This window comes from Drosophila miranda, chromosome XR (assembly GCF_003369915.1).
Source record: "Drosophila miranda strain MSH22 chromosome XR, D.miranda_PacBio2.1, whole genome shotgun sequence".
Classification (NCBI taxonomy): domain Eukaryota; kingdom Metazoa; phylum Arthropoda; class Insecta; order Diptera; family Drosophilidae; genus Drosophila; species Drosophila miranda.
The window spans coordinates 46,206,639-46,234,624 of NC_046674.1; the positions used below are offsets into that span (position 1 = coordinate 46,206,639).

Genomic DNA, 27,986 nt, shown 5'->3' on the forward strand with positions numbered 1-27,986 from the left:
TCGATCGGCACAACAATAAGTGAAACGGCCTGTAATTCTACCCGGCGGTCATAACGTCACTAATCTTATTATTGATTATTTTCATCGGAAGTTTCAGCATCAGCTTACTGAGATCGTCGACAACGAGATGAGACAATTGTACCACATATCAGGACTGCGAGCAGGAGTTCGCGACATAGCGAAAAGTTAAAACTGAAGCGGTACAAGTTTTTTAGCCCCTCTAATATTTAATACCCCTGCCCCATCTTTTGTAACTTAAAGCATTATAAACTAGCAGTGAAAATACACCACACATAACATCTGAATAGAGAAAACTTGAACTACAAAACAACAAACGCAGTGACAACACTGCGTGGCAATAGCTGGGTTTTGAGCTGCGGTGTTTTTTCGGCAGTCCAGGCGATTTTTTAAGTCTCTTTATAGACAAGGCAACCTCTACAGGTTTCCCCCACAATTGCTATATATTTTGGAAGATAGGTCCGTACCGTTTCCTAATTATTCCACGATCCATATGGGATGTTATCCCATCCATTTCTGGAATGGTCCGTAAGGTTAGGCCGTTCCGAAGTTTGACCGGCTAGCTCTATGCGATATTTAGCCGATGGTTTTCACATGCAACTCAGAATAATTCACATAGACGAATAAAAGATATTAAATGCGAAAAAGTATAAATTTTTTGTGACAAAATGAACAAAAATACAACAACAAAAGCACTAAGTTATGTGTGTACAGTGTATGTACAGAAAGATAACAATGTTTTCGTACGGCTTAGGTAGTTTTGTAATGGCTTATATAATACTTTCCACCGACTGTTTAAAATCAGCAGAAGTGTTTCTCCGATCCGGCTGTTCTGTTATAGGTTTCGCATCTGTCAAAAAATCCCACCGTTCCCTTTAGATGTGTTGTGTTGGAAAGGCTATTAACCGCAGGTTTCTATGCGATGTTTGGTTGATAGTTTTCAAATGCAACCCTTACACTGAACACTGAGCACATCCCGGGGGAGTGGTGGAAGTTTTTGACAGATGTGAAACCTCGATTCCCACACTTCAATTTGGGAAATGTAAACAATTGTAAATTATTAAATTGGCTATGTTATTGGCTATAATAAAGCAATCCATATATGTACAATAAACGTTACTCTTTGGACTCCCTTTAAAATTGCAGCAGCTCTGATTGGAAGTTGGTTTGGCTGCTAGCAATTTGGTGGTGTATCTCTCGCTTTGTTTTTTGGTGCTCATCCTTTAATCTCCAGAAGATTTTGCAAATAAGTCCGCTTTAGTGCGGCGCCTTGGTTGCAGAAATAATACTAGAGCTGCAGTTCTATCTGTCCTGGTCGACATTAAATCCGCAGCACTATTATTCCAAATGTTTAGAGCGAGATTTTCCATTTATGCAGTCCATTTCGACATGCGTGTATTGTTTTTTTATATAATGGCTGCAAACTACTAATCATAAAAAGCAAATACATTCATGTGTACTTATTACCACCCATTTCGGGTTCCTCCATTTTGTATCGTGTTTGCTATATATTTTTTTTTTTTGTTTAGTCGTTTTAGTCTTGAACGATTTGAAATATGTCTAAGAGCGAACTATTTTGTATCATTGTTTTGAAGGGTTGCATTTTATTTACCGCCACAAAATCCCATCGCAAGAGTCTTAACTCAGATTCAACGTCCGTGTATGCGAACTAAAGTCACCTACAAACACTCTGATAATGTGATACGCCAGAGAAAAATTCTAGAAAAATTTTTTGGAAATCGCTTGACGGGCAGTAAGAAGCGCTGGTATCCCTTGGAGAATAATAATGTTGTCAGCTGTAGCAGTATTCAGCAACCGAGCTTTGTATTTCAAGGCTCTTTATTTGGAAAGTTTTCCCCATATACCAAAAAGCACAACACCCGTCGTATATCCGTGTTAAACAAGTCTTTCATGACAAAAATCACAGACATGTTATCCACTGGAGCGGCAGTCCAATCGATTGTAGGACTAGGCCTGCATGTTACCCGTGTGAAGATTTCAAGCGACTTCTCCCATATTAATGTATATTGGCTGGGCCGCACAGATGAGAAAGAAGGAGGTGCTCCCGAAACAGAGCTGTGGCACTATAGCAGTCAACGCCAACATGAGCTCACACAACTGCGTCTTATGGGTAAAATACCCCGTATAAAATTTATCCGCGACAAGACGTGCGGTATTGGATATGTTCAGACGCTCGAAAGTACCATCAGCTCGTTGCGCTCCGAAAACGAGAGATCCTGGAAAACTCGGACTTATCAGAGTGGACATGGGTTCCATCCGCTCTGAACGTAGCAGATGATGGAGCAAAGTGCACCAAAGAATCGAGTTTCCAGCCAGACGCGAGAGGGTTCCCCGGTCCTCCGGTTCCTATTTGATGAAGAAGAATACTAGCCAACTGCACAGCTCAACTCGAGTAATCTTTTGCAACATGGAAGATGTCAACATCGTTATATACCGGATGGTCCAAGAAGAGGCTTACTCTGAAGAAATGGCTCTTCTACGACAAGGAAGCATCGTGAGTAAGAAAAGTTTGATCTACAGATTATCGCGTATCTCGATGAGACAGGTGTGCCGAGAATACGCGGCCGCATAGATAAGTCGATCGGCACAACAAGGAACCTGAAACGGCCTGTAATTCTACCCGGCGGTCATAACGTCACTAATCTTATTATTGATTATTTTCATCGGAAGTTTCAGCATCAGCTTACTGAGATCGTCGACAACGAGATGAGACAATTGTACCACATATCAGGACTGCGAGCAGGAGTTCGCGACATAGCGAAAACCTGCCAAAGATGTCGCAATAAAGGAGGGCTTCCAGAGGCACCGGAGATGGGAAGCTACCACCAGAGAGGCTGGCAATCAACGAATTGCCATTCACAAACAGAGGTATCGACTAATTTGGACCACTGGAAGTAAACGTAGGAAGATGACGCGAGCAACAATGGGGGGTACTATTCACGTGCCTCACCGTGCGAGCAGTACACATCGAACTGACAAACTCCCAGTCAACAGACGCATTCATGCTCACATTTGAAATGTTCGTAGCCCGTCGAGGAGTCCCTAAGAGAATCGTGTCAGACAAAGGGACAAACTTCCGAGGAGCCAGCCGATTACTACGAGAAGAAATCGAAAGAGTCCTACCGAACGAACTGGAAACCAAGTACCCTCAAATAGAATGATCCTTCATACCCCCAGGAGGACCCCATATGAGAGGTGCGTGGGAAAGGATGATTAGATCGGTGAAATCTATACTAGCCGAATACAAAGGGCGACAGCAGCGCAATAAGAGTTATGCTTGGTAAGAGTTTTCGCAATGCAGGGCAGATCGTGGACAGCTTCAGAAAACGATGGCTGAAGGAATACCTACCGTGCCTTACGCCACGAACCAAGTGGCATGGACCTCCAACTAACCCCATCCAACTCGGAGACGTCGTGGTTCTAGCAGACGAAACAAGCCTCAAGGTGCAGTTACCTTCAAGTAGCCAAGGACGGGATCGCTCGCAGCGCGGTGAACCGCACTGCATCTAGACTGCTAAGTCAGCCAATAGTTAAGCCAAGTTAGAAGTGAAGACAACGAATCGAACCATGGACCAAGACGTAACCAGAAGCTTGGCACACATCACGACAAGCGACGAAGTTTGTGAAAGAGGGAATGTTACGGCAGAAACCGCAGTGGCAGTAAAAAATATTCCTAAATACCTAAAATGTACCCAATAGCACAAACATTAACAGGAAGAAGAAGAACATGAAGGAAGGCAGCGGTGAAAAGTTAAAACTGAAGCGGTACAAGTTTTTTAGCCCCTCTAATATTTAATACCCCTGCACCATCTTTTGTAACTTAAAGCATTATAAACTAGCAGTGAAAATACACCACACATAACATCTGAATAAAGCAAAACTTGAACTACAAAACAACAAACGCAGCGACAACACGGCGCGGCAATAGCTGGGTTTTGAGCTGCGGTGTTTTTTCGTCAGTCTAGGCGATTTTTTAAGTCTCTTTATAGACAAGGCAACCTCTACAGGTTTCCCCCACAATTGCTATATATTTTGGAAGATAGGTCCGTAACGTTTCCTAATTATTCCACGAACCATATGGGATGTTATTTATAGCTTATTCCCACAGGCGACCATCCACCATCCATTTCTGGAATGGTCCGTAAGGTTAGGCCATTCCGAAGTTTGACCGGTTAGCTCTATGCGATATTTAGCCGATGGTTTTCACATGCAACTCAGAATAATTCACATAGACGAATAAAAGATATTAAATGCGAAAAAGTATACATTTTTTGTGACAAAATGAACAAAAATACAACAACAAAAGCACTAAGGTATGTGTGTACAGTGTATGTACAGACAGATAACAATGTTTTAAAAATTTGTTTTTTTCGTACGGCTTAGGCAATTTTGTAATGGCTTATATAATCCTTTCCACCGACTGTTTAAAATCAGCAGAAGTGTTGCTCCGATCCGGCTGTTCTGTTATAGGTTTCGCATCTGTCAAAAAATCCCACCGTTCCCTTTAGATGTGTTGTGTTGGAAGGGCTCTTAACCGCAGGTTTCTATGCGATGTTTGGTTGATAGTTTTCAAATGCAACCCTTACACTGAACACTGAGCACATCCCGGGGGAGTGGTGGAAGTTTTTGACAGATGTGAAACCTCGATTCCCACACTTCAATTTGGGAAATGTAAACAATTGTAAATTATTAAATTGGCTATGTTATTGGCTATAATAAAGCAATCCATATATGTACAATAAACGTTACTCTTTGGACTCCCTTAAAAATTGCAGCAGCTCTGATTGGAAGTTGGGTTGGCTGCTAGCAATTTGGTGGTGTATCTCTCGCTTTGTTTTTTTGGTGCTCATCCTTTAATCTCCAGAAGATTTTGCAAATAAGTCCGCTTTAGTGCGGCGCCTTGGTTGCAGAAATAATACTAGAGCTGCAGTTCTATCTGTCCTGGTCGACATTAAAGGAGTTATTTCAGGACCCCCATAAATCCGCAGCACTATTATTCCAAATGTTTAGAGCGAGATTTTCCATTTATTCTGTATAATGGCTGCAAACTAATAATCATAAAAAAAAGCATATACATTCATGTGTACTTATTACCACCAATTTCTGGTTCCTCCATTTTGTATCGTGTTTGCTATTTTTTTTTTTTTTTTTTTTAGTCGTTTTAGTCTTGAACGATTTGAAAAATGTCTAGGAGCGACCTATTTTGTATCATTGTTTTTTAGTATAGTAGTATTTGAAAACCATCGGCTAAATATCGCATAGAAACGTGCCTTACAGGAACATCCCAGATGGATGATGGAATAACTGGGAAATGTTCGGAACAGCAATACCTTACGGACCATCCCCGAAATGGATGATGGATGGTCGTCAGTGTGAGCTTATAAAAACTCACGGGAGTACCGTATACAATTTATTGTATTGCATTTATATTTTATTACTTACGATATATTGGTTTCACCGCTCATTGTGAAGTATATACTTTGCTTACGTATTATATAGATACAGTGTATTTATATGTAGATAATACGGTTTTTCAAGATTAAAACTTAGCAAAGCAAGAAATAAATAACATTTTAAATGTTACACTCATTTTATTTACCGCCACAAAAGGCCATCGCAAGAGTCTTAACTCTGATTCAATGTCCATGTATGCGAACTAAAGTCACCTACACACACTCCGATAATGTGATACGCCAGAGCAAAATTCTAGAAAAATTTTTTGGAAATCGCTTGACGGGCAGTAAGAACCGCTGGTATTCCTTGGAGAATAATAATGCTGTCAGCTGTAGCGGTATTCAGCAACCGAGCTTTGTTTTTCAAGGCTCTTCATTTGGAAAGTTTTCCCCGTATACCAAAAAGCACAACACCCGTCGTATATCCGTGTTAAACAAGTTGTTCATGACAAAAATCACAGACATGTTATCCACTGGAGCGGCAGTCCAATCGATTGTAGGACTAGGCCTGCATGTTACCCGTGTGAAGATTTCAAGCGACTTCTCCCATATTAATGTATATTGGCTGGGCCGCACAGATGAGAAAGAAGGAGGTGCTCCCGAAACAGAGCTGTGGCACTATAGCAGTCAACGCCAACATGAGCTCACACAACTGCGTCTTATGGGTAAAATACCCCGTATAAAATTTATCCGCGACAAGACGTGCGGTATTGGATATGTTCAGACGCTCGAAAGTACCATCAGCTCGTTGCGCTCCGAAAACGAGAGATCCTGGAAAACTCGGACTTATCAGAGTGGACATGGGTTCCATCCGCTCTGAACGTAGCAGATGATGGAGCAAAGTGCACCAAAGAATCGAGTTTCCAACCAGACGCGAGATGGTTCCCCGGTCCTCCGGTTCCTATTTGATGAAGAAGAATACTAGCCAACTGCACAGCTCAACTCGAGTAATCTTTTGCAACATGGAAGATGTCAACATCGTTATATACCGGATGGTCCAAGAAGAGGCTTACTCTGAAGAAATGGCTCTTCTACGACAAGGAAGCATCGTGAGTAAGAAAAGTTTGATCTACAAATTATCGCGTATCTCGATGAAACAGGTGTGCCGAGAATACGCGGCCGCATAGATAAGTCGATCGGCACAACAAGGAACCTGAAACGGCCTGTAATTCTACCCGGCGGTCATAACGTCACTAATCTTATTATTGATTATTTTCATCGGAAGTTTCAGAATCAGCTTACTGAGATCGTCGACAACGAGATGAGACAATTGTACCACATATCAGGACTGCGAGCAGGAGTTCGCGACATAGCGAAAACCTGCCAAAGATGTCGCAATAAAGGAGGGCTTCCAGAGGCACCGGAGATGGGAAGCTACCACCAGAGAGGCTGGCAATCAACGAATTGCCATTCACAAACAGAGGTATCGACTAATTTGGACCACTGGAAGTAAACGTAGGAAGATGACGCGAGCAAAAATGGGGGGTACTATTCACGTGCCTCACCGTGCGAGCAGTACACATCGAACTGACAAACTCCCAGTCAACAGACGCATTCATGCTCACATTTGAAATGTTCGTAGCCCGTCGAGGAGTCCCTAAGAGAATCGTGTCAGACAAAGGGACAAACTTCCGAGGAGCCAGCCGATTACTACGAGAAGAAATCGAAAGAGTCCTACCGAACGAACTGGAAACCAAGTACCCTCAAATAGAATGATCCTTCATACCCCCAGGAGGACCCCATATGAGAGGTGCGTGGGAAAGGATGATTAGATCGGTGAAATCTATACTAGCCGAATACAAAGGGCGACAGCAGCGCAATAAGAGTTATGCTTGGTAAGAGTTTTCGCATTGCAGGGCAGATCGTGGACAGCTTCAGAAAACGATGGCTGAAGGAATACCTACCGTGCCTTACGCCACGAACCAAGTGGCATGGACCTCCAACTAACCCCATCCAACTCGGAGACGTCGTGGTTCTAGCAGACGAAACAAGCCTCAAGGTGCAGTTACCTTCAAGTAGCCAAGGACGGGATCGCTCGCAGCGCGGTGAACCGCACTGCATCTAGACTGCTAAGTCAGCCAATAGTTAAGCCAAGTTAGAAGTGAAGACAACGAATCCAACCATGGACCAAGACGTAACCAGAAGCTTGGCACACATCACGACAAGCGACGAAGTTTGTGAAAGAGGGAATGTTACGGCAGAAACCGCAGTGGCAGTAAAAAATATTCCTAAATACCTAAAATGTACCCAATAGCACAAACATTAACAGGAAGAAGAAGAACATGAAGGAAGGCAGCGGTGAAAAGTTAAAACTGAAGCGGTACAAGTTTTTTAGCCCCTCTAATATTTAATACCCCTGCACCATCTTTTGTAACGTTTGTATTTACGTTTCCTAATTATTCCACGATCCATATGGGATGTTATTTATAGCTTATTCCCACAGGCGACCATCCACCATCCATTTCTGGAATGGTCCGTAAGGTTAGGCCGTTCCAAAGTTTGACTGGTTAGCTCTATGCGATATTTAGCCGATGGTTTTCACATGCAACTCAGAATAATTCACATAGACGAATAAAAGATATTAAATGCGAAAAAGTATAAATTGTTTGTGACAAAATGAACAAAAATACAACAACAAAAGCACTAAGTTATGTGTGTACAGTGTATGTACAGAAAGATAACAATGTTTTCGTACGGCTTAGGTAATTTTGTAATGGCTTATATAATACTTTCCACCGACTGTTTAAAATCAGCAGAAGTGTTTCTCCGATCCGGCTGTTCTGTTATAGGTTTCGCATCTGTCAAAAAATCCCACCGTTCCCTTTAGATGTGTTGTGTTGGAAAGGCTATTAACCGCAGGTTTCTATGCGATGTTTGGTTGATAGTTTTCAAATGCAACCCTTACACTGAACACTGAGCACATCCCGGGGGAGTGGTGGAAGTTTTTGACAGATGTGAAACCTCGATTCCCACACTTCAATTTGGGAAATGTAAACAATTGTAAATTATTAAATTGGCTATGTTATTGGCTATAATAAAGCAATCCATATATGTACAATAAACGTTACTCTTTGGACTCCCTTTAAAATTGCAGCAGCTCTGATTGGAAGTTGGTTTGGCTGCTAGCAATTTGGTGGTGTATCTCTCGCTTTGTTTTTTGGTGCTCATCCTTTAATCTCCAGAAGATTTTGCAAATAAGTCCGCTTTAGTGCGGCGCCTTGGTTGCAGAAATAATACTAGAGCTGCAGTTCTATCTGTCCTGGTCGACATTAAATCCGCAGCACTATTATTCCAAATGTTTAGAGCGAGATTTTCCATTTATGCAGTCCATTTCGACATGCGTGTATTGTTTTTTTTATATAATGGCTGCAAACTACTAATCATAAAAAGCAAATACATTCATGTGTACTTATTACCACCCATTTCGGGTTCCTCCATTTTGTATCGTGTTTGCTATATTTTTTTTTTTTTTGTTTAGTCGTTTTAGTCTTGAACGATTTGAAATATGTCTAAGAGCGAACTATTTTGTATCATTGTTTTGAAGGGTTGCATTTTATTTACCGCCACAAAATCCCATCGCAAGAGTCTTAACTCAGATTCAACGTCCGTGTATGCGAACTAAAGTCACCTACAAACACTCTGATAATGTGATACGCCAGAGAAAAATTCTAGAAAAATTTTTTGGAAATCGCTTGACGGGCAGTAAGAAGCGCTGGTATCCCTTGGAGAATAATAATGTTGTCAGCTGTAGCAGTATTCAGCAACCGAGCTTTGTATTTCAAGGCTCTTCATTTGGAAAGTTTTCCCCATATACCAAAAAGCACAACACCCGTCGTATATCCGTGTTAAACAAGTCTTTCATGACAAAAATCACAGACATGTTATCCACTGGAGCGGCAGTCCAATCGATTGTAGGACTAGGCCTGCATGTTACCCGTGTGAAGATTTCAAGCGACTTCTCCCATATTAATGTATATTGGCTGGGCCGCACAGATGAGAAAGAAGGAGGTGCTCCCGAAACAGAGCTGTGGCACTATAGCAGTCAACGCCAACATGAGCTCACACAACTGCGTCTTATAGGTAAAATATCCCGTATAAAATTTATCCGCGACAAGACGTGCGGTATTGGATATGTTCAGACGCTCGAAAGTACCATCAGCTCGTTGCGCTCCGAAAACGAGAGATCCTGGAAAACTCGGACTTATCAGAGTGGACATGGGTTCCATCCGCTCTGAACGTAGCAGATGATGGAGCAAAGTGCACCAAAGAATCGAGTTTCCAGCCAGACGCGAGAGGGTTCCCCGGTCCTCCGGTTCCTATTTGATGAAGAAGAATACTAGCCAACTGCACAGCTCAACTCGAGTAATCTTTTGCAACATGGAAGATGTCAACATCGTTATATACCGGATGGTCCAAGAAGAGGCTTACTCTGAAGAAATGGCTCTTCTACGACAAGGAAGCATCGTGAGTAAGAAAAGTTTGATCTACAGATTATCGCGTATCTCGATGAGACAGGTGTGCCGAGAATACGCGGCCGCATAGATAAGTCGATCGGCACAACAAGGAACCTGAAACGGCCTGTAATTCTACCCGGCGGTCATAACGTCACTAATCTTATTATTGATTATTTTCATCGGAAGTTTCAGCATCAGCTTACTGAGATCGTCGACAACGAGATGAGACAATTGTACCACATATCAGGACTGCGAGCAGGAGTTCGCGACATAGCGAAAACCTGCCAAAGATGTCGCAATAAAGGAGGGCTTCCAGAGGCACCGGAGATGGGAAGCTACCACCAGAGAGGCTGGCAATCAACGAATTGCCATTCACAAACAGAGGTGTCGACTAATTTGGACCACTGGAAGTAAACGTAGGAAGATGACGCGAGCAACAATGGGGGGTACTATTCACGTGCCTCACCGTGCGAGCAGTACACATCGAACTGACAAACTCCCAGTCAACAGACGCATTCATGCTCACATTTGAAATGTTCGTAGCCCGTCGAGGAGTCCCTAAGAGAATCGTGTCAGACAAAGGGACAAACTTCCGAGGAGCCAGCCGATTACTACGAGAAGAAATCGAAAGAGTCCTACCGAACGAACTGGAAACCAAGTACCCTCAAATAGAATGATCCTTCATACCCCCAGGAGGACCCCATATGAGAGGTGCGTGGGAAAGGATGATTAGATCGGTGAAATCTATACTAGCCGAATACAAAGGGCGACAGCAGCGCAATAAGAGTTATGCTTGGTAAGAGTTTTCGCATTGCAGGGCAGATCGTGGACAGCTTCAGAAAACGATGGCTGAAGGAATACCTACCGTGCCTTACGCCACGAACCAAGTGGCATGGACCTCCAACTAACCCCATCCAACTCGGAGACGTCGTGGTTCTAGCAGACGAAACAAGCCTCAAGGTGCAGTTACCTTCAAGTAGCCAAGGACGGGATCGCTCGCAGCGCGGTGAACCGCACTGCATCTAGACTGCTAAGTCAGCCAATAGTTAAGCCAAGTTAGAAGTGAAGACAACGAATCCAACCATGGACCAAGACGTAACCAGAAGCTTGGCACACATCACGACAAGCGACGAAGTTTGTGAAAGAGGGAATGTTACGGCAGAAACCGCAGTGGCAGTAAAAAATATTCCTAAATACCTAAAATGTACCCAATAGCACAAACATTAACAGGAAGAAGAAGAACATGAAGGAAGGCAGCGGTGAAAAGTTAAAACTGAAGCGGTACAAGTTTTTTAGCCCCTCTAATATTTAATACCCCTGCACCATCTTTTGTAACGTTTGTATTTACGTTTCCTAATTATTCCACGATCCATATGGGATGTTATTTATAGCTTATTCCCACAGGCGACCATCCACCATCCATTTCTGGAATGGTCCGTAAGGTTAGGCCGTTCCAAAGTTTGACTGGTTAGCTCTATGCGATATTTAGCCGATGGTTTTCACATGCAACTCAGAATAATTCACATAGACGAATAAAAGATATTAAATGCGAAAAAGTATAAATTGTTTGTGACAAAATGAACAAAAATACAACAACAAAAGCACTAAGTTATGTGTGTACAGTGTATGTACAGAAAGATAACAATGTTTTCGTACGGCTTAGGTAATTTTGTAATGGCTTATATAATACTTTCCACCGACTGTTTAAAATCAGCAGAAGTGTTTCTCCGATCCGGCTGTTCTGTTATAGGTTTCGCATCTGTCAAAAAATCCCACCGTTCCCTTTAGATGTGTTGTGTTGGAAAGGCTATTAACCGCAGGTTTCTATGCGATGTTTGGTTGATAGTTTTCAAATGCAACCCTTACACTGAACACTGAGCACATCCCGGGGGAGTGGTGGAAGTTTTTGACAGATGTGAAACCTCGATTCCCACACTTCAATTTGGGAAATGTAAACAATTGTAAATTATTAAATTGGCTATGTTATTGGCTATAATAAAGCAATCCATATATGTACAATAAACGTTACTCTTTGGACTCCCTTAAAAATTGCAGCAGCTCTGATTGGAAGTTGGGTTGGCTGCTAGCAATTTGGTGGTGTATCTCTCGCTTTGTTTTTTGGTGCTCATCCTTTAATCTCCAGAAGATTTTGCAAATAAGTCCGCTTTAGTGCGGTGCCTTGGTTGCAGAAATAATACTAGAGCTGCAGTTCTATCTGTCCTGGTCGACATTAAAGGAGTTATTTCAGGACCCCCATAAATCCGCAGCACTATTATTCCAAATGTTTAGAGCGAGATTTTCCATTTATTCTGTATAATGGCTGCAAACTAATAATCATAAAAAAAAGCATATACATTCATGTGTACTTATTACCACCAATTTCTGGTTCCTCCATTTTGTATCGTGTTTGCTATTTTTTTTTTTTTTTTTTTAGTCGTTTTAGTCTTGAACGATTTGAAAAATGTCTAGGAGCGACCTATTTTGTATCATTGTTTTTTAGTATAGTAGTATTTGAAAACCATCGGCTAAATATCGCATAGAAACGTGCCTTACAGGAACATCCCAGATGGATGATGGAATAACTGGGAAATGTTCGGAACAGCAATACCTTACGGACCATCCCCGAAATGGATGGTGGATGGTCGTCAGTGTGAGCTTATAAAAACTCACGGGAGTACCGTATACAATTTATTGTATTACCGCCACAAAAGGCCATCGCAAGAGTCTTAACTCTGATTCAATGTCCATGTATGCGAACTAAAGTCACCTACACACACTCCGATAATGTGATACGCCAGAGCAAAATTCTAGAAAAATTTTTTGGAAATCGCTTGACGGGCAGTAAGAAGCGCTGGTATCCCTTGGAGAATAATAATGCTGTCAGCTGTAGCGGTATTCAGCAACCGAGCTTTGTTTTTCAAGGCTCTTCATTTGGAAAGTTTTCCCCGTATACCAAAAAGCACAACACCCGTCGTATATCCGTGTTAAACAAGTTGTTCATGACAAAAATCACAGACATGTTATCCACTGGAGCGGCAGTCCAATCGATTGTAGGACTAGGCCTGCATGTTACCCGTGTGAAGATTTCAAGCGACTTCTCCCATATTAATGTATATTGGCTGGGCCGCACAGATGAGAAAGAAGGAGGTGCTCCCGAAACAGAGCTGTGGCACTATAGCAGTCAACGCCAACATGAGCTCACACAACTGCGTCTTATGGGTAAAATACCCCGTATAAAATTTATCCGCGACAAGACGTGCGGTATTGGATATGTTCAGACGCTCGAAAGTACCATCAGCTCGTTGCGCTCCGAAAACGAGAGATCCTGGAAAACTCGGACTTATCAGAGTGGACATGGGTTCCATCCGCTCTGAACGTAGCAGATGATGGAGCAAAGTGCACCAAAGAATCGAGTTTCCAACCAGACGCGAGATGGTTCCCCGGTCCTCCGGTTCCTATTTGATGAAGAAGAATACTAGCCAACTGCACAGCTCAACTCGAGTAATCTTTTGCAACATGGAAGATGTCAACATCGTTATATACCGGATGGTCCAAGAAGAGGCTTACTCTGAAGAAATGGCTCTTCTACGACAAGGAAGCATCGTGAGTAAGAATAGTTTGATCTACAAATTATCGCGTATCTCGATGAAACAGGTGTGCCGAGAATACGCGGCCGCATAGATAAGTCGATCGGCACAACAAGGAACCTGAAACGGCCTGTAATTCTACCCGGCGGTCATAACGTCACTAATCTTATTATTGATTATTTTCATCGGAAGTTTCAGCATCAGCTTACTGAGATCGTCGACAACGAGATGAGACAATTGTACCACATATCAGGACTGCGAGCAGGAGTTCGCGACATAGCGAAAACCTGCCAAAGATGTCGCAATAAAGGAGGGCTTCCAGAGGCACCGGAGATGGGAAGCTACCACCAGAGAGGCTGGCAATCAACGAATTGCCATTCACAAACAGAGGTATCGACTAATTTGGACCACTGGAAGTAAACGTAGGAAGATGACGCGAGCAACAATGGGGGGTACTATTCACGTGCCTCACCGTGCGAGCAGTACACATCGAACTGACAAACTCCCAGTCAACAGACGCATTCATGCTCACATTTGAAATGTTCGTAGCCCGTCGAGGAGTCCCTAAGAGAATCGTGTCAGACAAAGGGACAAACTTCCGAGGAGCCAGCCGATTACTACGAGAAGAAATCGAAAGAGTCCTACCGAACGAACTGGAAACCAAGTACCCTCAAATAGAATGATCCTTCATACCCCCAGGAGGACCCCATATGAGAGGTGCGTGGGAAAGGATGATTAGATCGGTGAAATCTATACTAGCCGAATACAAAGGGCGACAGCAGCGCAATAAGAGTTATGCTTGGTAAGAGTTTTCGCATTGCAGGGCAGATCGTGGACAGCTTCAGAAAACGATGGCTGAAGGAATACCTACCGTGCCTTACGCCACGAACCAAGTGGCATGGACCTCCAACTAACCCCATCCAACTCGGAGACGTCGTGGTTCTAGCAGACGAAACAAGCCTCAAGGTGCAGTTACCTTCAAGTAGCCAAGGACGGGATCGGTCGCAGCGCGGTGAACCGCACTGCATCTAGACTGCTAAGTCAGCCAATAGTTAAGCCAAGTTAGAAGTGAAGACAACGAATCGAACCATGGACCAAGACGTAACCAGAAGCTTGGCACACATCACGACAAGCGACGAAGTTTGTGAAAGAGGGAATGTTACGGCAGAAACCGCAGTGGCAGTAAAAAATATTCCTAAATACCTAAAATGTACCCAATAGCACAAACATTAACAGGAAGAAGAAGAACATGAAGGAAGGCAGCGGTGAAAAGTTAAAACTGAAGCGGTACAAGTTTTTTAGCCCCTCTAATATTTAATACCCCTGCACCATCTTTTGTAACGTTTGTATTTACGTTTCCTAATTATTCCACGATCCATATGGGATGTTATTTATAGCTTATTCCCACAGGCGACCATCCACCATCCATTTCTGGAATGGTCCGTAAGGTTAGGCCATTCCGAAGTTTGACCGGTTAGCTCTATGCGATATTTAGCCGATGGTTTTCACATGCAACTCAGAATAATTCACATAGACGAATAAAAGATATTAAATGCGAAAAAGTATACATTTTTTGTGACAAAATGAACAAAAATACAACAACAAAAGCACTAAGGTATGTGTGTACAGTGTATGTACAGAAAGATAACAATGTTTTAAAAATTTGTTTTTTTCGTACGGCTTAGGCAATTTTGTAATGGCTTATATAATCCTTTCCACCGACTGTTTAAAATCAGCAGAAGTGTTGCTCCGATCCGGCTGTTCTGTTATAGGTTTCGCATCTGTCAAAAAATCCCACCGTTCCCTTTAGATGTGTTGTGTTGGAAAGGCTATTAACCGCAGGTTTCTATGCGATGTTTGGTTGATAGTTTTCAAATGCAACCCTTACACTGAACACTGAGCACATCCCGGGGGAGTGGTGGAAGTTTTTGACAGATGTGAAACCTCGATTCCCACACTTCAATTGGGGCAATGTAAACAATTGTAAATTATTAAATTGGCTATGTTATTGGCTATAATAAAGCAATCCATATATGTACAATAAACGTTACTCTTTGGACTCCCTTAAAAATTGCAGCAGCTCTGATTGGAAGTTGGGTTGGCTGCTAGCAATTTGGTGGTGTATCTCTCGCTTTGTTTTTTGGTGCTCATCCTTTAATCTCCAGAAGATTTTGCAAATAAGTCCGCTTTAGTGCGGCGCCTTGGTTGCAGAAATAATACTAGAGCTGCAGTTCTATCTGTCCTGGTCGACATTAGAGGAGTTATTTCAGGACCCCCATAAATCCGCAGCACTATTATTCCAAATGTTTAGAGCGAGATTTTCCATTTATTCTGTATAATGGCTGCAAACTAATAATCATAAAAAAAAGCATATACATTCATGTGTACTTATTACCACCAATTTCTGGTTCCTCCATTTTGTATCGTGTTTGCTATTTTTTTTTTTTTTTTTTTAGTCGTTTTAGTCTTGAACGATTTGAAAAATGTCTAGGAGCGACCTATTTTGTATCATTGTTTTTTAGTATAGTAGTATTTGAAAACCATCGGCTAAATATCGCATAGAAACGTGCCTTACAGGAACATCCCAGATGGATGATGGAATAACTGGGAAATGTTCGGAACAGCAATACCTTACGGACCATCCCCGAAATGGATGGTGGATGGTCGTCAGTGTGAGCTTATAAAAACTCACGGGAGTACCGTATACAATTTATTGTATTGCATTTATATTTTATTACTTACGATATATTGGTTTCACCGCTCATTGTGAAGTATATACTTTGCTTACGTATTATATAGATACAGTGTATTTATATGTAGATAATACGGTTTTTCAAGATTAAAACTTAGCAAAGCAAGAAATAAATAACATTTTAAATGTTACACTCATTTTATTTACCGCCACAAAAGGCCATCGCAAGAGTCTTAACTCTGATTCAATGTCCATGTATGCGAACTAAAGTCACCTACACACACTCCGATAATGTGATACGCCAGAGCAAAATTCTAGAAAAATTTTTCGGAAATCGCTTGACGGGCAGTAAGAAGCGCTGGTATCCGTTGGAGAATAATAATGCTGTCAGCTGTAGCGGTATTCAGCAACCGAGCTTTGTTTTTCAAGGCTCTTCATTTGGAAAGTTTTCCCCGTATACCAAAAAGCACAACACCCGTCGTATATCCGTGTTAAACAAGTTGTTCATGACAAAAATCACAGACATGTTATCCACTGGAGCGGCAGTCCAATCGATTGTAGGACTAGGTCTGCATGTTACCCGTGTGAAGATTTCAAGCGACTTCTCCCATATTAATGTATATTGGCTGGGCCGCACAGATGAGAATGAAGGAGGTGCTCTCGAAACAGAGCTGTGGCGCTATAGCAGTCAACTCCAACATGAGCTCACACAACTGCGTCTTATGGGTAAAATGCCCCGTATAAAATTTGTTCGCGACAAGACGGCTAACAATCTTTATCAACTGTGCGGTATCCTCTCAAATCTAAACTTAAATACACACTTATTAACAAAAAAGTGTATGGACTATTCGGAGAGACAGAAAGTTTTATCAACGTACATGCCTTGGCCCAAAATGCGCCAAAATGTTCTTGAGCTTAACCATACCCGTATTGTTGACAAGATCATATGCAAAATACGCAAGCTTAAAGAAGCCTGGGTAGATCATCTTCAATATTAATACGCACAAAACGCTGCATGTACATGTTCTTTCAAGGGCGAAGTGCATCATTAATTTTTTTGTATTATTAATTGTTTATTAATTTTTTTCAATTTGTTATCAATAAATAAATCAATTGACTGGATAAAAATAACGGACATCGAATTTATGGGGCTGTCAATATTCCATATACATGTTCTTCTATGTAGAGTATACATTAGCATACTGTTATTACTAAATGCCGTCTTTCGCCATATACATATATCCGCTTTGAAAAGCTCTATATCGACATTAGCAAATATCTAGATATTTTCCGTTTTAAGAAATCAAATATTGGGCAAATAGTGTCTTCGTACTTATATGTACGGGTTAAATCCCAATCAAATTAATACAAAATTCAACAAGAGTTCTTAACATTAATTAATATATCGCATAGATTTTAATATTATGTACATATACATTACAGAACATACATAACTTTACATCTTACTATTTAACCCACTTTAAAAGCTAGAAAAATAAAAAAAAACACGTTGTTTTGTATATAAAGTTTTAACACTTCAGATTTTATTTCACGGAAATAAAGGATGAAATGATTGAGCTATTCAAAATGTTTCTGGGCTATGAAATACATTTTTTAATCGCGAGCTGCAAAGTAAACCTTTATTTCAGATGGCGACTGCTCTGAAACAAAGAAAAAAATGGGTTTAAGAACAGTGTAAAACAAGTAGTTTTTAGCAATAAAACTGTTGAAAGTGGCGGCATATGATCAGTGAAAACTTGTCAAGCATCAATGGTTTTTTCAGTCGAAAGATGGTGAAGTTTATGGTTCATCACACCTATTTACAGCCAGCTTAACAAAACAAAAAATAAATTAATATACGTACCGCAACGCATTTTTATTTTTTGTGATATAACCTCATGATATTGTACGTGTTTTGCTTTATATACGACTTTTCATGAGAATGCCAACAATGTCGGTTTACTCGAAGAGAGCGAAACCCATGTCGTCATCCTCAGACTCGGAATCTTCCTTCTTCTCATCTTTGCTAGCTTCTTTTTTGTCCCCACCAGCTGGAGCTGCTGGAGTGCCAGCGGACGGAGCAGCAGATACAGCCCCGCCGCCGACTGGCATCGAAGACAGCTTGTCACGTCCTTCCTTGATCAGATCTTCAATACTTTTGCCATCGAGTTCCTTAATCACCTTTGAAAGACGTTCAGTATCCACCTCAATACCGACAGAGCTGAGAATTTTCTCAAGGTCTGCATTAGCGGGGGCTTCCTTTCCGCCGATAACAGCCAACAAGTATGCAGCCACGTAACGCATGCTTCAAATAGAAAATATAAGTATTAAATTCAATTTGCGTCAAAATGTTAAATCCAAATAATCCGCAAACATCGAGTGGGCTTCTGATTTGATTATTAATTCAAAAGTTTGCGATTTATTTTCTACTTCTTTTGTAACAAAAATTTCTTTACTTACTTTTAAGTCTTCAGATTTTGACACGAAACGTGAAATGCAAGGAAAAACACAACTGTGGTCTTCAAGTTTTCAATCGAAAAGAACTTTGCTGTCACATAGCTCGAGCAAGTCACTTCCGATTGTTAAAATTGACAGATATCGAGTCAGGTAATCTAAATACACCACTGCTCTGCAGCTGATATGTAGGTGGTGTTTTGTATGCATCAGAGTGGTATTTTCGATAATTCCATAGAAATATATGTAGTTGATAATTACTTTTTGCATCCCTTATTTTAGTTGAAAAAAAATCATTGAACGGCTTGGGCGACGGTCATCAATTCGTAAAGAATTTTATGTTATTCAATTCATTTTTATGGTTTATGTGCAAAAATCCAATATGTTATACCCAATAAATATTTGTTTGCTCAGAATTGTTTCAAACCATTTGCGATTTCTACTTTATCGCTTATTACTTTTAGCTTGCACTTCCACTGAGGTTTTTTTTCTTGTGATAAAATTACATGTACATACATGTGCAAATAAATTTTTATAAATGTGTATTCAAATTTAAGCTTAAGCCTCAATCTTGAAATTTTACGTGTTTATAATTTTCTACTTTTTTCATTATCAAGCTAAAAGACTACCTTTACAATCGTGTTAACGAGTTAACGTGTCATTTTTACGTGAGGATTAATGGCTGTGTATTGTCCAAATATTCCAAGAACAATATTAAGCTCATAAATAATTCATGCTAAAAAAGTTGTTTTCTCTCTCATTAATAATAGCTTACATTTTTCAGTACTGGCAGTGCCTGTTATAGTGAAATAAAAGTATAATATAGTGAGTGGAAAAATAGATAATTCCAGATCTCATTTAAATCAATATTTAAAAACAACAAGAGTCAGCTAGTCTAGAACAGAGGAGAACGGTAATAAAGACAGACGTAGGAGTCTGCGCAGCTACGTAGAAGCTATTAATTTATAAATTGCGACCACGTTATATCGTAATTAAAGCCGATTCCAATAAACAATCAAAGATACCCCACTCTTTTCACTATGGACAACTTGATACCTATTGTTAACAAGCTGCAAGATGCGTTCACATCGCTCGGCGTTCACATGCAATTAGATTTGCCTCAGATAGCCGTTGTTGGTGGCCAATCGGCAGGAAAGAGTTCCGTGCTGGAAAACTTCGTGGGCAAGTAAGTAAACATATACATATTTACACGTATATAAGAAAAATATCAAAAAAGGTTGGGTACTGGACTTTTCAATATCTGCGCAGCTTGATAGATTAAGCTTTATTATATTATGTTGTCTGATGCTCATTAAATTTCCCTGTATCTTAAAAGTCTCGTGACCGATCAATCAATCCTATAGCAGCTTTTTGACAGCCATCACATTCTTGTGGTCCCGGAATGTTTAAATACACATGTGATTATAATGGCTGCATTAACAGATGGTTATGTGAAAATGTTCATTCATACAATTTTATTGCTTATGTACATACATGAATCTCCAAAGCACTTCTTTAAGGTCAAAAACGCCTGAATATTGATTCGTATTCGCAATATACATATATACCGAACGCAGTATTCGATCAAAAAGTTCATCAAAAAGACATATGGCAAGATATATGCGTTCAAAAATTATATTATGCAAAATCACATTTATGTAACTATTAAATAGAATTATAGTATTAATAAATGGTAAAAAATGGTAAACAAAAGTAGACCTAGAGTTAGTTGTTCGACTTATTAAACTCACTATAAAATCACTGTAAAGTTATACAAATGCATGAGATGAAAATGTACATAAGTAGATATATTTATCGTTTTGGAACATTCGGTGAATCAACCAAATCCCAATTAAGCCGTAAGGATAATTATTTGTTTGTTTATTTGTTTTCGTGAGTTGTTCTTTTCGTTCTTACAAATAGATGCAAGTGTGTTGGATGGAATTTGTGTGACATAATTCAGAGTCGTTTAATGGCAAAGAAAATGCCAAAACAGTATAACACTAGCATCAGCCCTGTATGCCCTTTAGTTGCGCCGAATTACTCTTATCTATCGACCTGCGCGCTCTCTCATGTTCTCTGAAAAGTTAGAAACACAATAACATACAACACGCCCCAAAGCTTGTGTTTGGGAAAAATCAATGTTCTTCTGTATTTCCATTTAATAATGTTGTACATACAAATAAATACTTAAATTAGAAATGACATACAAAATAATAGTTTTATAATGACAATTAAGTATGGACATATGTATGTACCTACATATGTCAAATATATAACGGGCTACAAATGAGATACATATGTACATACGTTTATATATACCCACCTACTTTGTATCTACATATGCATTAAAATATATACACTAGAGCATGCATGCTATAAAATAGGTTAACCGAAACATGTTACATCTCTGAATTACGCATGCGCATATGAGTCTATGTGAAAATTCCTGCAACTACATACTATTACATACAACATACCATGAACATACTATGTACATATACATATGTACATACTTATGCAGTGGGGAGCAAAAGTGAGTACATGCTCATATTCATGCATGAATATATACTTCTTTTGTGTCGCTGTAGTTTCATGTGTATATTAATAACTTGATTGTCCAATGTAAATCTGACATGAGATCAATATGCAAAGGTATAAAAAGCTGCGGCCCACGTTGCGAGAAAACAATTTGTTTCTACTTCACATCACTGAATGTTTTATATTTTTCACAGAGATTTTTTACCTCGGGGATCCGGTATTGTTACTCGTAGGCCTTTGATACTACAGCTGATCCACGGAGTTACCGGTAAGAAGTTTGGAAAATCGAATTCTTATTGAATATTTAATGCGTTTCTTCCTTTTTTCGGTGTCTTGATTTCAATCAGAATATGGAGAATTTCTTCATTGTAAGGGTAAAAAGTTTTTGAATTTTGATGAGATTCGAAAAGAAATTGAGGATGAAACGGATCGTGTTACTGGTAGTAATAAAGGCATCTCCAACATTCCCATTAATTTACGCGTTTATTCGCCTCACGTACTCAACCTAACACTTATTGATTTGCCAGGCTTAACAAAAGTAGCAATCGGTGACCAACCTGTGGACATTGAGCAGCAAATTAAGCAGATGATATTTCAGTTTATTCGCAAAGAGACATGTCTAATACTGGCCGTGACACCAGCCAACACCGATCTGGCCAACTCGGATGCTCTTAAGCTGGCCAAAGAGGTTGATCCACAGGGTGTGCGGACCATTGGTGTGATAACAAAACTTGATCTCATGGACGAAGGGACAGATGCGCGGGATATCCTGGAGAATAAGCTGCTTCCCTTGCGGCGCGGCTATATTGGAGTTGTTAATCGTTCACAAAAGGACATAGAGGGGCGCAAAGACATTCACCAAGCGTTGGCCGCTGAGCGCAAGTTTTTTTTAAGCCACTCCTCATATCGTCACATGGCCGATCGACTAGGCACTCCATACTTACAGCGAGTTCTTAATCAGCAGCTAACTAATCATATACGCGACACATTACCTGGCTTGCGTGATAAATTGCAGAAGCAGATGCTAACCCTGGAGAAGGAGGTCGAGGAGTTCAAGCACTTCCAGCCAGGCGATGCCAGCATTAAGACAAAGGCTATGCTACAGTGAGTTTAAAATCATTGTAAAGATAAACGACTCGATTTTACGATCGGTCTTTAGTTGAGAACCCGTAAATTTTGATCTTAAAAAACATAGTCGCACCTTTACACTCTATATCATTATTTAAAAATGAAGAAAAAAGGAAAGAAAAGAATTTAACATTGCCTTTTTTTGATTAGGATCTCAAATATATTGGGTATTGGTATTAAATCACCCTATATCATCGATGAAACGTCATCGGTGAAACACTTTCTTTTATTACGCGATACTGTTTTTTTCCCTTAAAACCCGTAGATTAAATACTGCTTTCATGGGATGAATTAACAGAAGAACTTTCTCTTGTCAATATAGAATGATACAGCAGCTTCAGTCTGACTTCGAACGGACTATTGAAGGCAGTGGATCGGCTTTGGTCAACACAAACGAGCTCTCTGGTGGTGCCAAGATCAATCGCATTTTTCACGAGCGGTAAGCGTCCCCAAATTACTATTATAAATATAACTCTTTTTTCGGTACAGTCTACGCTTCGAGATTGTTAAGATGGCCTGTGATGAGAAAGAATTGCGGCGAGAGATTTCATTCGCCATTCGCAATATTCACGGTATTCGCGTCGGTCTGTTCACCCCGGATATGGCTTTTGAGGCTATTGTGAAGCGACAAATAGCACTGCTAAAGGAACCGGTAATCAAGTGCGTAGATCTAGTTGTTCAGGAACTTTCTGTTGTCGTGCGGATGTGCACCGCTAAAGTAAGTTTATATATATATATGGTTTCAAACTCACTGATATAATATTTGACACAGATGGGTCGGTACCCACGTTTGCGTGAGGAAACAGAACGCATTATTACAACACACGTACGTCAACGCGAGCATAGTTGCAAAGAGCAAATTCTTCTTCTTATCGATTTTGAGCTAGCTTACATGAATACCAATCACGAGGACTTCATTGGTTTTGCTAAGTACGTAAAGCTCATATGTTTAACAAATCTAGATATCTTAAATATTTATACATTTTTTTTTACAGTGCTCAGAATAAATCTGAAAACGCAAATAAGACAGGCACTCGTCAGCTTGGCAACCAAGTTATAAGAAAGGGCCACATGGTGATACAGAACCTTGGCATAATGAAAGGTATGTTTGAACATCTCCGAATCTGAGAGTGATATCACAAGTACTTGCAGAGTGTTATTCACAATGGCGATGACAAAAATATAACTTTTTTTTACCACAGTCTTTGTTTTTTAAAACATGGTCACTATCCAATATTCAAATCAAATTTTTTTTGGATTTTGCTGAAATATAAAGTGGGTTTAAATATCTCCTCTCTGAAATAAGTATTTTTACTCACACAATTCTAACGAAATTACTTTAGTTTACTTTACTTAAGGCAATTTTCCGAAAAACGTCTGAAATTGAATCGATGTAAATAGGAGGCGTTTGATAATGAAGAAGGTGAACTCCAAAAAATGTTTCCAAGAAATAAGTGATTTGCACAGATGTTGCAGGTGCGGAGTTAAGATTTTGTCAAACATTTTAGGAATAGCGGATACCTGGACCTCTATAGTTCTTTGCATCAGATTTGCTTCCTTTCTTATGGCGAGGAATTATAAAAGAATCCTTCTAGATCGGGCGGAAGCATGAAGAATACTAGGCAACAAAATTTAACTTTTTATTCACGCTTCGAACGAAACCGACTTTATCTTATACATAGATTTGGGGCTTTCACAATTTTTAATGAATTATGTTAGTGGTCAGAGGTAGTGCTTATTTTTTGACTTAACTGAACCACTTAACGGACCTGAACACTTTGTAGCTCAAGCTTACCGATTGGGAAATATTAAACTTATCAATGCAAAATTGATAATTTTTTGCGGTTTTTATACCCGATACTCAAAATGAGTATAGGGGTACATATAATATGTGGTGATAATGGATGTTTGTAACGTCCAGAAGGAAGCGTTTCCGACCCCATAAAGTATATATATTTTTGATCAGCATTAATAGCCGAGTCGATAGAGCCATGACTGTTTATCCGACCTTGGCATAATGAAAGGTATGTTTGAACATCTCCGAATCTGAGAGTGATATCACAAGTACTTGCAGAGTGTTATTCACAATGGCGATGACAAAAATATAACTTTTTTTTACCACAGTCTTTGTTTTTTAAAACATGGTCACTATCCAATATTCAAATCAAATTTTTTTTGGATTTTGCTGAAATATAAAGTGGGTTTAAATATCTCCTCTCTGAAATAAGTATTTTTACTCACACAATTCTAACGAAATTACTTTAGTTTACTTTACTTAAGGCAATTTTCCGAAAAACGTCTGAAATTGAATCGATGTAAATAGGAGGCGTTTGATAATGAAGAAGGTGAACTCCAAAAAATGTTTCCAAGAAATAAGTGATTTGCACAGATGTTGCAGGTGCGGAGTTAAGATTTTGTCAAACATTTTAGGAATAGCGGATACCTGGACCTCTATAGTTCTTTGCATCAGATTTGCTTCCTTTCTTATGGCGAGGAATTATAAAAGAATCCTTCTAGATCGGGCGGAAGCATGAAGAATACTAGGCAACAAAATTTAACTTTTTATTCACGCTTCGAACGAAACCGACTTTATCTTATACATAGATTTGGGGCTTTCACAATTTTTAATGAATTATGTTAGTGGTCAGAGGTAGTGCTTATTTTTTGACTTAACTGAACCACTTAACGGACCTGAACACTTTGTAGCTCAAGCTTACCGATTGGGAAATATTAAACTTATCAATGCAAAATTGATAATTTTTTGCGGTTTTTATACCCGATACTCAAAATGAGTATAGGGGTACATATAATATGTGGTGATAATGGATGTTTGTAACGTCCAGAAGGAAGCGTTTCCGACCCCATAAAGTATATATATTTTTGATCAGCATTAATAGCCGAGTCGATAGAGCCATGACTGTTTATCCGACTATCCGCCCGTCCGTCTCTCCGTTCTTATGAGAGCCAAGTGCTCAAAGACTAAAAGAGGTAGAGCAACGACATTTTGTATCCAGACTTCTGTGAGATGTCACTGTTAAAAATTTATTTCAAAACTCCGCCTCGCTCCCTTCTGCCCCCACAAAAGACGAAAATCTGTGGCATCTCCAATTTCAAAGATACGAGAAAGCCAAAATCGTAGAGAATGACAATATCTTCTAGACTGCAGAATCTGAACGAGATCGTATTATTATTATAGCCAGAATGATGAAAAAAATGTCATTCACTATCGCTCTTTCTCTGTCTAATACACACGTTTCATGGTCGGCTTTGCCTATCGCTAAAAGTAAGCGCCTAGATCTCAGAGACTATAAAAGGTAGAGCAACCAAATTTGGTATCCACACTCCTGTGATATCGAACCTGCACAAGTGTATTTCCAAATTTCGCCCCATCCCCTTCCGTCTCGCAAGGGACGAAAGTCTGTGATTATGTATCCACACTTCTGTTAGATGTCAATGTTACAAGTGTATTTCAAAATTTCGCCTCAACCCTTCCGCCTTCAAAATAGAAAAGCGCACAATCACTATAAATCACACTATCTACCAGATTGCCGAATCTGGATCAGATCGTATCATTATTGTAACCAAAAGAAACAAAGACACGTTCTGTCGTTCAATATTAGCGCCGTCTGGTAGAGGAGAGCCATACTGACTATGTATCGGGTATAAATGTAGAGTTGCGGTCGCAGCAGCAACTTACAACGTTCTCCCTCGTTTTTTTATTCTGAAAGTTGGTTGAATTTTTTTTTGTTTCTTCCACTTCCTGTCTGGTGGCAGGAATATCTAATATCTAAGCATTTTTGAAGGATAACTGCTTGCCGATTTATTTTGTGAACTCACATATTTAATGGATTAAATATATCGATCTGAAGAGGCTGCCAACATGTTGAAAGAATTTTGGTTTTGCTTACATATTCATATTCCTGTATTTTTGTAATCTTTGTTTATCTTTTCCCTGGCTTCCTCTGACATCTCCTCAATTGGTATGGTAGGCTTTGATGTTCAATTAAAATGACCATGTGCCATAATTTTATGAAGCGTGGGAGTTAGCTTCTTTTCAGGATATTTTTCCAGTAACAGCTCTGAAGTCTTCGAGGCATATTCATCAAATTTGCGGGTATTTATTTTTTCTTTGCAGTTTAAAATAATCAAAATGACCCCCAATCTTTTAATAATGTAGATATCCAACCCAGTTCTTTCTGCAGCAATTTCACTTTTCTGAAAGAATGTTGGCGATGTGTTTCCATCGCTTGTGTTTCCAAATTCTTGTTTGGGGCAGTCCACCTTCAGTGATAGTTTGTCTAAGAATTTTTCTTGAATCATTTTTTTTCCTAGTCTTTTGTTTTTACTTGGACGTTGACATGCAATGACTGCATCTTTCAAGAGGCGATGCAGTTACTGCACCGTCAAGTGGCCCGTGTGAAACCAGCAGAAGGCTGTTACTCGCGGATCCCAGGCAAAACGCAGCCCTCCTCCCGGCCAACCGACCGAGGGGCGCTGCCGCATGACGCACGGTGCGTAGTCGAACCGAACGCGAACATGCCAGAAAGATAGCTATTAGACTAACATTCGAGGAAAATTAGCACTAAACTTACTAAGAAACTAAGCATGCAATCAAAATACAAATACCACTACAATTACTAATTACTAGAAAGGTGTGTAAGGATGAGTAATTTAATAAGAGGAAGAGAATTAGTAGTGGATATAATATGGTAGAGGGAATTATAATCCGAGCATAAGACCCTAAACGGTTCATGCAAGGAATAATTCGATCTACAAAGTGGAAGGAAAAACGGTATAAAATTTCTAGTCAGTCTAATAGGAATCGTGAAGTTTATGCGGCTCAACAGATCAGGGCTGTCTATGTCACCCCTGATCAAGTTGTGCATAAATATCACACCAAGCATTTTTCTACGGTGAACTAAGGATGGGAGGTTTACTAATAGTAGTCTACTAGAGTAAGATGGGAGTCTTACACCCGCATCCCAGTCCCCGCAGAGCAAAGAGTAAAAAGTTTTTCTGTACTGATTCTATACGGTCCTGGTGTACTTTGTACTGAGGGCACCATACACAGGAGCCGTATCCTAAGATCGGACGAACAAGCGAGGTATAGAGAGTCTTTGTTATATAGGGGTCGTCAAATTCCTTTGACCACCTCTTTATAAACCCAAGCACGCCCATGGCCTTATTTACCATGGTAGAAATGTGTTTGGAAAACTTTAACTTGGGGTCTAACATAACACCCAGATCATCCACCAGGGTAATTCTCTCAAGAGAACCACCAAATAGGGTATAGGGAGCCAACAAAGGGCTAGAACGATGAAACGTCATAACTTTGCATTTCGAGGCATTAAGGTGTAACAAGTTTGCACAACACCATGACTGAAAGTTATTGAGATCGGATTGCAAGCGAGAATGAAATTAAATGTCCTTGTACTGGACACAGAGTTTAACATCATCCGCATACATAAGTACTCGAGAGTATGTTAATACTGAAGGCAAGTCATTAATAAAGAGTGTGAAGAGTATAGGCCCCTTACTTGCCTTGGCTGCCTTGTGGTACTCCCGAAGAAACCTTTACTGGTAAAGAGAGGGAGTTTTTGAAGAGGACTCTTTGAGACCTGGAACAAAGATAGCTAGA

General features: G+C 40.1%; 4 protein-coding genes and 1 non-coding gene across 18 annotated transcripts in view; 3 read left to right on the forward strand and 2 right to left on the reverse strand.

Annotated features, from left to right (window-relative positions):
• Positions 1 to 12,657: 12,657 nt before the first annotated feature.
• On the forward strand, positions 12,658 to 15,095 carry LOC117186840. The gene is made up of 2 exons (XM_033388147.1): positions 12,658 to 13,549; positions 13,726 to 15,095. The coding sequence occupies exons 1-2, from the start codon at positions 13,379 to 13,381 to the stop codon at positions 13,951 to 13,953; spliced, it is 399 nt and encodes a 132-aa protein (XP_033244038.1). The 5' UTR covers positions 12,658 to 13,378; the 3' UTR covers positions 13,954 to 15,095.
• Positions 15,096 to 16,223: 1,128 nt separating this feature from the next.
• LOC117186839 lies at positions 16,224 to 17,873 on the forward strand. Its single transcript, XM_033388146.1, has one exon. The coding sequence runs from the start codon at positions 16,411 to 16,413 to the stop codon at positions 17,221 to 17,223; it is 813 nt and encodes a 270-aa protein (XP_033244037.1). The 5' UTR covers positions 16,224 to 16,410; the 3' UTR covers positions 17,224 to 17,873.
• LOC117186841 (60S acidic ribosomal protein P2) lies at positions 17,748 to 18,795 on the reverse strand. Of its 3 annotated transcripts, none has more exons than XR_004471715.1 (3): positions 18,686 to 18,795; positions 18,090 to 18,530; positions 17,748 to 17,881 (listed from the first exon to the last, which is right to left on the reverse strand). XR_004471715.1 is itself a non-coding variant. In XM_033388148.1 (2 exons), exon 2 carries the CDS (start codon positions 18,527 to 18,529, stop codon positions 18,185 to 18,187), a length of 345 nt encoding a protein of 114 aa, XP_033244039.1. In that variant the 5' UTR covers position 18,530; positions 18,686 to 18,795; the 3' UTR covers positions 18,085 to 18,184. The 3 variants fall into 3 exon arrangements, 1 of the variants encoding a protein (XP_033244039.1); XR_004471716.1 differs by having other exon boundaries at positions 17,748 to 17,886; XM_033388148.1 differs by lacking the exon at positions 17,748 to 17,881 and having other exon boundaries at positions 18,085 to 18,530.
• LOC117186854 lies at positions 17,965 to 18,044 on the reverse strand. The gene has a single exon (XR_004471727.1). It is a non-coding gene; the product is annotated as a small nucleolar RNA Me28S-Am982 (small nucleolar RNA).
• Positions 18,796 to 18,951: 156 nt separating the features above from the next.
• Positions 18,952 to 27,986, forward strand: part of LOC117186837 (dynamin) — a 131,093-nt gene continuing 122,058 nt past the window's right edge. For 8 of the 12 annotated variants that reach the window (XM_033388140.1, XM_033388137.1, XM_033388134.1 and 5 more), the window contains exons 1-7: positions 19,720 to 19,865; positions 21,415 to 21,488; positions 21,568 to 22,324; positions 22,671 to 22,787; positions 22,838 to 23,066; positions 23,121 to 23,278; positions 23,344 to 23,450. In XM_033388140.1, the coding sequence (XP_033244031.1) occupies positions 19,720 to 19,865; positions 21,415 to 21,488; positions 21,568 to 22,324; positions 22,671 to 22,787; positions 22,838 to 23,066; positions 23,121 to 23,278; positions 23,344 to 23,450 (1,588 nt within the window). Of the gene's footprint in view, positions 19,006 to 19,449; positions 19,866 to 21,414; positions 21,489 to 21,567; positions 22,325 to 22,670; positions 22,788 to 22,837; positions 23,067 to 23,120; positions 23,279 to 23,343; positions 23,451 to 27,986 lie in introns of those variants that run through there. The other 4 variants (XM_033388135.1, XM_033388144.1, XM_033388145.1 and 1 more) reach the window with 2 other exon arrangements.

What these genes read in the sequence shown, in the direction of transcription:
- LOC117186839 (XM_033388146.1), top strand. Translation starts at nt 16,411, where the DNA reads ATGTTACACTCATTTTATTTACCGCCACAAAAGGCCATCGCAAGAGTC.
- LOC117186841 (XM_033388148.1), bottom strand. Translation starts at nt 18,529, where the DNA reads ATGCGTTACGTGGCTGCATACTTGTTGGCTGTTATCGGCGGAAAGGAA.
- LOC117186840 (XM_033388147.1), top strand. Translation starts at nt 13,379, where the DNA reads ATGGTTCCCCGGTCCTCCGGTTCCTATTTGATGAAGAAGAATACTAGC. An exon ending in TTCTACGACAAGGAAGCATC is followed by an intron (nt 13,550 to 13,725) that starts GTGAGTAAGAAT and finishes TTTCATCGGAAG; the next exon opens with TTTCAGCATCAGCTTACTGA.